Here is a 9,039-nt window from a genome sequence, read left to right as displayed (position 1 = left end):
CTGCCCAGTGCCTCCCCGGTACCTTCCCAGTGTCCCCCTGAGTGCCTCCCCAGTGTACCCCTGAGTGCCTCCCCAGTGTACCCCTGAGTGCCTCCCCAGTGTCCCCCCAGTGCCTCCCCAGTGTCTCCCCAGTGTCTCCCCAGTGCCTCCCCAGTGATTCATTAATTAATCAAAAATGTCGGCGCGCGGCGGCCCGCGTCGCGCTCATGGGACCGGACCTTAGTCTTTTTCAAAAGATATTAGTGGACCTTCAGCATTTCTAGTTGAGGACCCCTGGTATAGGATATCCAATAAGGACGTGCAGTTTGGATAGCAACCTGTACTGTACGTCTGTATATCTTTATGGTTTATTTAATGTTAACTTCCTTAGCCTCAGCTTCCTTTTGTTCTTCTAATTAAAAAAGACAATTACAAATAAAAACGTGATAGGAAGCTTCCTTGCAAATGTACGCAGGCCCAGCTGTGTCAGGCAGGATCAATGACGGTGCCAGATAGAACGTCCGGTGTCATCCAGCAGCCTTTGTCAGTCTGTCTAGGACCTGATCTGGAGTCAGAGAACAGTTCAGTCTGATCAGCTTCTCTCTGGACCTGTTACCCTGAGGACAGACAACAACAAGTATTAACCATTCTGACCTGAGATCAGATTCTAAAAATGTCTTCTACATCCTGACAGTTTTCTGAAAAAGCTATGTTTCTATGTCAGTCAGCTCATAGCGCGCCACTCGGTGGCGCGCTATGAGCTTGTAGATCTGCTATTTTTCAATAGCTAAAGCATAACATAATGCTAACACCAAAAGGGGTTCCCGTCCAAAATGGGTTAATTAACATTACTTCAGATGCTACTTCCACAACCATATATCTATTATTACCTCTACCAATCCCTACCAGTAGTACTGTAAAGATGCACACAGGGTTTCATTCTCATTAAAAGATAATTATTAGTGACTACAATTTAGTTTGCATGTAAAAGACAGAGGAGCAAGTGGTATTTAACCATCAGAGCATCCCTACTCTGTGTGGAAAATGTGCAGAAGATAGCATATCATAAGATCACCTTTCTTTCTCTACGACAAAGCCTATAGCTAGACTTGTCTCCAGTACTCGCTCACCCGATAAAGTCATAAGGGTGAGAACCGAGTAAGGGGAACCTCCCGCCAAACCCCGCACCTGTGTTGTGTCTGCTAAATACCATAATTGTACATTGTTTGTGTGGGTTTGTCTCCCAGCAGTGCTTGTAATATACACTGTATAGGCTCCAGTAAGGCCTGCCACTAACCCAACATCCGGGGAATCCCTCCCCGGAGTCTCTTTTCGTCCTCCACTTCGCAGTTCCGTGGACCTCTAATATTAACCCCCAACTGACTGCCGAGTGTGACCGTGGACCAGGCCACTTCATGGAGCCCACTAGAAGTGTGACCGTGGATCCGGCCTCACAGTGCACGACCTGGACCAGATGTGGACCAGGCCCCTCCATGGAGCCCACCCTGTCTAACTCTCTTCTATTCTTTCTTCCTATTCCCCCTCTACCGCCCCCACCCCCTCCCCCCCCCCCCCCCTCTCCCCCGACACGGTCAAGGCAGATGGCCGCCCACCCTAGAGTCGGGTTCTGCCTGACGTTTCTTCCTAAAGGGGAGTTTTTCGTTACCATTGTCGCAATATTGCTTGCTCTGGGTGGATCTTTGTTGGTTGTAAAGTGTCTTGAGACAACTTGTTGTGATTTGACACTTTAATAAAATTGAATTGAATTGAATTGAAATCACGTGTCACAATGAATCACACTGTGAGCTTGTAGTTTTCAGCAAAGATAATAATTATTTAGTGTGTAGCCCATATTCAACTAAATATAGGGCCCATGGGAATACGGTCAGGAAGTATAGGATTTAAGGTGAATGAGTAACCTTGTCGATAGAGACATCACTCTTCCTCAGTTCCAGTACTTTAGCCAGATATTTGACCAGCTCTGCGTTGGCCTCCCCGTCTGTAGGTGGCGCTGCTATTGCAACCCCGACTGCCTCTGTTGACACATCTACGTATAAAGGAAAAAGTACATTTCAATAAACTTGCCATCAGTCTAATGTCATTCCTGTTTCACAACATGCCATCGCTTCTTGGCTTATAGTAAGGGCATTTTATCAGGTATTTGACCAATCTGGGAACTAAATCGTTACCAAGAAATGTCTTCACCAATGTGTTTCTAAAGGTGTCTTATAACATGTACTAAAAGTTTGAAATTCAACTCCCATGGGAAACCTCATAAAAAACAGCTCAAAGTCGGGGTACCGATAAACTGATTTTCGAAAATCCGAAAGTGCATAAATTTGACTTTTGAGGGGTCAAACTATGGGTTTTTCATGATTCTGAGTTGATTGCAAGCATTTATTTTTCACCAAGACCACTCCCTGGTGGAAAAACGGCCGCTCATCGTTCACCTCCCCCCAATGCCCCCCTCCACCCCACACACACCTACCCTTGCAGGGTACATGTAAATTAAAACATAGCTAAATTAGTTTATTTTTTATTGTTTGACATGGTAAATAGGCCTAGTTATTGTTTTGTAGTGGTTGCTGTAGTTGATTGTCATTCAAAGTGGGGAAGTTTGGAGCACCAGACATGCCTGAAGCCATTTGCATCCTTTTTCTCTGTTGATCACGAGCCGACACAATATACTGCTTGTAACGTGAGATTATTAAGTATTATCAACATATTTTTCTAACAACTTGTTGTTTATGATTATTTTTCAGCTTTTCTTCTAGTGTGTCCCTTTGATTTCTATACTGATGTGTGTTGAGTGCACAGTAGTGAGTAGTTGATTGCTCATTTTGTTGCACCTGCTGGGCAGCAGGGTGGGTGATCAAAGCCCAGGATCCCGACTTCCCACACTCCAACTGGAATGGCTGGATGAAGAGTATCCATGCAGATAATGTCAAGCAGAGCACGCAGATTGATTTCCTCCCAGTCATCGAAGGTGACCCTAATGACCACAATTCACCACTCTCAAAGAATGCATGCGGCTCTCTGCAGACAGGGCCACTATAGTGACGTTCAATCTTCCGATCTGGCTGACGGCTGTGGACATCATAAAGCAGGCCAATCTACCCGTCATTCCGAGGTTTTGGAAATTTGAAAGTTGGATTTGAGTAAGTTTTGAGGGGTCAAACTAGGGGTTTTTCATGATTCTGAGTTGATTGCTAGCATTTATTTTTCACCAAGACCACTCCTTAGTGGAAAAACTGCCAAGCCCAAAGCATTTACATATAAAGTTGCATTTATTTCGATTAGCATAATACTGATCCACCATGTCAAATGCTTCAGGAGTCAATGGCTGAGATGAACTTGACATCATTCTTCTTGCAGCTGCATCGCCGGTTGCTGCAATCTCCATTACAATTGTAGCTTGTGAACTGTAGTAGCTCCTCAGGAGCCATGGGGTCTAGTGTTGGGACTGGTTCATAACCATGAACACATAATGTCCATCCATAGTCACTGGGGTCCAGAGACATGCTCTGTAGAAGGATCCAGTCCCGGGTCTGTAGGTAGGCACGGAGAGAATGCTGTGCAGCTGCACCTCTGTTGGAGGTAGATTATCTGGTTTAATCAGCCCAGCCGCTGCCTTATGTGAGAAGATGTTGTATCGAATTGCACCCAGAGTAGTACCTGGTCCATGGTAAATGTACCAGTACCAGAATGTCCTACTTCAGCTGCTCTCTCAGCATTGACTGAGTCAACTCCTGTGCTGGTGAATCCTGTAGAGAAAGATACAAGCATCTCCTTGTCTCGATCATGGTCGAATGGGTTGTTCTCCTCAAACCATTGGAGGGCAAGTTCAACTGCTTCAGCATCTCTCTTCATCTGTGTTTTGGAAAGGTCTCTGTGGAGTGGAGCATGTTTCTTTACATCTTCCTCCATGCGCTGGTTGACATTGGAGAAATGACTGAGGGTGAGCACCCAGCACTTGTGGCCAGAATCACTGTTTCTCATCCTCCCTCTGCTCAGTCCACCTTCTGATTTGGCTGCCTTCATTAATGTCTGCTCGATACAGATGTCACACCAGGTGCCAGACCAATCATGGCTGGAAGAACGGACTACGTGGTATCCATGGGAGGTGAAACTTCCGAAGGTCTCTTTGTAAGCAGGCAAAGTTTCGAGTTCCTTCATAAGTTGACAGCACAGCCGTGCACCTTTGGCATATTGATGATGGCCCGCTGCTGCAAAGACTTCCAGCATCGTGGTAACAATGCAGGACAGGTGCCCATTGTGGTCTGTAAACCGCTCAGTTTGGATGAACATCTTGATCACATCCACCATGTGGTGGTACTGCACCCAGAGTGTAGGTGTTCTTCCTCCTTCAGTGAGTCTTTTGAAGTTTTCTTCAAACCTCTGTTCAAACAGTGCCACTACTGGATCTGTTTCTCTGGCTCCCATCTTCCCATCAGCTACCTTCTCCATGAAGGTCCTCATTTCAACAAGCTCCTCCTCAGTGAAGGCATGTTTCATGGCTGCATCAATGAGGAGATGAGCACGAATTGCCTTGTCAAAACACCCTCCATCCAGGATGTGGCTGGCTGTCGTACTCCCTGGATAAATCAGCTGGATTAGCTCTAGTATTCCAGAATCCACCATAATGTTACCTATGGATCCAAGGTAGGACTTCAGCAGGTGAAATCCACCCAACCTCGGAATGACGGGTAGATTGGCCTGCTTTATGATGTCCACAGCCTTCAGCCAGATCGGAAGATCGAACGTCACCATAGTGGCCCTGTCTGCAGAGAGCGGTGTATCTGAGAGTGGTGAAGATGGTGGTGTGGTCATTAGGGTCACCTTCGATGACTGGGAGGAAATCAATCTGCGTGCTCTGCTTGACATTATCTGCATGGATACTCTTCATCCAGCCATTCCAGTTGGAGTGTGGGAAGTCGGGATCCTGGGCTTTGATCACCCACCCTGCTGCCCAGCAGGTGCAACAAAACGAGCAATCAACTACTCACTACTGTGCACTCAACACACATCAGTATAGAAATCAAAGGGACACACTAGAAGAAAAGCTGAAAAATAATCATAAACAACAAGTTGTTAGAAAAATATGTTGATAACACTTACGTATCTGACGTTACAAGCAGTAAATTGTGTCGGCTCGTGATCAACAGAGAAAAAGGATGCAAATGGCTTCAGGCATGTCTGGTGCTCCAAACTTCCTCACTTTGAATGACAATCAACTACAGCAACCACTACTAAACAATAACTAGGCCTATTTACCATGTCAAACAATAAAAAAGCTTTATGTTTTAATTTACATGTACCCTGCAAGGGTAGGTGTGTGTGGGGTGGAGGGGGGCATTGGGGGGAGGTGAACGATGAGCGGGAAAAGTGGGTGCGGCCGTTTTTCCACCAGGGAGTGGTCTTGGTGAAAAATAAATGCTTGCAATCAACTCAGAATCATGAAAAACCCCTAGTTTGACCCCTCAAAAGTCAAAAAAGTCAAATTTATGCACTTTCAAATTTTCGAAAATCAGTTATCGGTACCCCGACTTTGAGCTGTTTTTTATGAGGTTTCCCACGGGAGTTGAATTTCAAACTTTTAGTACATGTTATTAGACACCTTTAGAAACACATTGGTGAAGACATTTCTTGGTAACGATTTAGTTCCCAGATTTTCATAGGTTTCCCTTACTATTAGGGTCGACGACAGAGTACAGCATCTTGCAATGGGTCTGGTCCACAAGATTCGATACACCACCAAGATACCCATGTACCTGTCTAGATACTTCCTTAATGTTAACGGCACAAACAAGGGACTAAATTATTTTCGCTCCTATGCCACCAAAATGTGGAACGCCCTACCAACAGTCATTAAGACATGCGAATCCCTTGACTCCTTCAAAACCGCTCTCAAAGGGCACCTACAGACGGCTGCAATTCGAAACTGGCCTCCGTAAAATCTGAATCCCCCCCCCCACCGCCCACCCCCTTTTCTCCTCACTGTATATTTTTCTTTTCCCTTTTTACCTCCCTTATGATGAATTCCTGTTCTGTTCTTTGACTATATAGAAGTGTCTATTTGTACGTCTCTAAATGTTTTGATGAATTGAACAAGGTGGACCCTCTTGTAAACAAGTGTAATGCTTAATTAGGTCGTCCACTCACAGTTAACAGTCTTTGTATTGAGTTTGTGCTTGAAATGTACTGTAATTCTGCAAACTGTTAATAAATATTTCAATCAATCAATCAATCTTGTTTTAAATTGAAATAACACCATGTCAGTGATTAGAACAGATTGTCAAAATTCAACCCTCTTTATGATATCGTAACAAGTAAAGTGCTCTATTGTACTTAAATTGCAGGACATTGAACTTGACTTGTTTGTACGTTGTAGCACGGAATGTGATGATTTTATTGGCAGATGTATGATGATGTATGATGATAAGAGCGCCCTCACTTCACACAAACTGATTTGTATTAACTTCGAATTGCAGCCGTCCGTAGGTGCCCTTTGAGAGTGGTTTTGAAGGAGTCAAGGGTCTTAAGGCTGTTGGTAGGACGTTCCACATTTTGGTGGCATAGGACCGAAATTAATTTAGTCGCTTGTTTGTGTGAATCTGGGTTGCACATGGTTTGTTGAACTCCCTCTGGTGTTGTGGACTTCATTGACATTAAGGAAGTATTTAGACAGGTACATGGGTATCTTGGTGGTGTAGCGAATCTTGTGGACCAGACCCATTGCAAGATGCTGTACTCTGTCGTCAACCCTAAGCCATTCCAGCCTGTCAAAGTGGGCAGGGGTGAGGTGGGTTCGGGGAGTGAGGCCAAGTAGTAGCCTGACTCCTGACCAGTTTGTTTTGGGAAGTCTGGAGCCTTGTTTTAAGGGCCTTTGAGGTGCTGTGGTACCAAGAGGTGCAATCATAGTCGAAGAAACCTTGTACAAGGGCTCTTGTAGGGTCTTTTTGTTGACCAGTGAGGAGATCCTGTATAGGAATCTTGTTCTTCGGTTGACTTTTTTTGATTACGTTGGTGGCCATTTTTTGCCTCCAGGATGGAACCTAGGTAGGTAATTTCATCTTTTCATGTGATTGTTGTCAATTTGTCACCCACTCTAACCAAGAAGAAATCTGCCTTGCTGATAATAATAATAATCAGAGGCGGATTTACCGGTGGGCTTCAGCCCACCCTGTTTGTAAAGTGAAATCCAATTCAAGTGAAATGTGTGTATTGTTATTGTATTTAGTTGTATTATGGTTAAACCATTGAGAGATTCTGCCTGCCTCTCTTTTTAGGGGCCTGGGTACCCCAAAATGAAAACAAAATAGCCCAAAAAAAATTCGGCTCCAGCCCGGGGTCCCTCAGCATGGTAAATCCGGCTCTGATAATAATAACAACCTTTGATTGATTGATTGATTGAAGAATTTATTAACAGTTTGCAGAATTACAGTACATTTCAAGCACAAACTCAATACAAAGGCTGTTAACTGTGAGTGGACGACCCAATTAAGCATTACACTTGTTTCCAACAGGGTCCACCATGTTCAAATCATCAAAACATTTAGAGACGTACAAATAGACACTTCTATAGACAGAACAGGAATTCAGGAACCTGATAACCATAATAACACATGTTATGAAAGTAAGGAAGAGGTCCAATTTGCATAGCGCCTGTCTGCGTTAATAATAATTCACCTGTGATCGCGGTCACTTTGGCCCCGGGTTTCGCGTGCACAGTCACTCTGACAGCTCCGGTCTTGTCTCGCACTACTGGTCCGGCAGGAGGCGCTGATGTTTCAGTGACAGTAGCTTTCTGTTTCTGTCCAACTTTAGCCTGAAACATACAATGGTGTGGAACGGATAATATTATTATGAATAATAAAATAAATAGGCCAAGTATGTATAAATGAAGCACAAGTTTAAAAAAAAACCTAGATGTGGTGGTAGTATGATCATGCAAGGGTATTTGTCCAAACCGTTTTGTCTTTTTTGGGCATTTTTCCAGAGAGATTCCTCTGGCAGACAAGCTGCCCTCGTATGTTTAAGACGGGAAACAAGTGAGGTTTGCTAAACTGTCTTTGCAAAGTTGGAAACCGGTTAATAACTCTACAAATGAAATATGAAAAGGAGAACATTTAGTTTTAGGTATGATTTTTGAACCTCTCCATTACTAGCTGTTTAGCTAGCCGGTGCCTCCTAGTTGGTTCATTCATTGTAAACAGAGAACGGGGTATTTATTTTTCCTGAAGTAAGCTATCAATAGACTTAACATATTTTTTTTAAATCTTAAACTTAGAACTATCGCAGGTTTTAAAATCTTAAATAAGTATATGTAATAGTTAACTCAGACCATGGGACAATGGTTAAATTCCTCCTGATTGTTGACGATACGTTACGATAGAAATTAAAGTAGTTTAATTTAGGAGATAAAATACCTTAGGCCAGTGACGCTGTGAGTGATCTGTGAAGGTCAAAAATGCTTGTTATTTGCGCAGAGCCTGCGCAAGTCTATGTGCTTTTTCTGGTTTTGTAGTTTTTGTATTGACCTGTACCTTCTTTGGATTGTAGGCCTGCCACAATCTGTTAACAAAATGTTCGTTCGTTCAATCAATCAATCAATCAATCAATCAATCAATCAATCAATCAATCAATCAATCAATCAATCAATCAATCAATCAATCAATCAATCAATCAATCAATCGTAGCTGCTGTCATGTACAGCAAGCTAATGGGGATCTAATAAATAAATCAAAAATCAATCAATCAATCAATCAATCAATCAATCAATCAATCAATCAATCATACTTACAATAATGGAAAAGTGTGTGTGTGTGTGTGTGTGTGTGTGTGTGCGTGCGTGCGTGCGTGCGTGTGCGCACGCTTGCAGAATATGAGAAGTTGATTAAAGCAGCACTATAACTTCTCTTCTCTTCTATAACCCAGATTTGAACCTGGTTTCCTGCTCAAGTGCTGAATGTTTTACGTTCCTGCTTGTTAAGGTAAGAGGCTAAATTGAAATTCTCAAGGCATGTGCAATACTGTGGCTGTCTTGGTTTGCTTTCCTTT

The 9,039-nt window shown here is 43.4% G+C and overlaps 1 protein-coding gene across 1 annotated transcript; it reads right to left on the bottom strand.

The window, feature by feature from the left end:
- Positions 1–282: 282 nt before the first annotated feature.
- cUnh15orf40 (chromosome Un C15orf40 homolog) lies at positions 283–8,190 on the bottom strand. The gene is made up of 4 exons (XM_079501140.1): positions 7,950–8,190; positions 7,669–7,807; positions 1,899–2,026; positions 283–596 (listed from the first exon to the last, which is right to left on the bottom strand). The coding sequence occupies exons 1-4, from the start codon at positions 8,106–8,108 to the stop codon at positions 507–509; spliced, it is 516 nt and encodes a 171-aa protein (XP_079357266.1). The 5' UTR covers positions 8,109–8,190; the 3' UTR covers positions 283–506.
- Positions 8,191–9,039: the final 849 nt, after the last annotated feature.

The sequence above is a fragment of the Electrona antarctica genome (genome assembly GCF_951216825.1).
Source record: "Electrona antarctica genome assembly, chromosome: 5".
In the NCBI taxonomy this organism is placed as follows: domain Eukaryota; kingdom Metazoa; phylum Chordata; class Actinopteri; order Myctophiformes; family Myctophidae; genus Electrona; species Electrona antarctica.
Note: the sequence above shows the minus strand (reverse complement) of the source record. Positions and strands in the feature narration are given on the sequence as shown.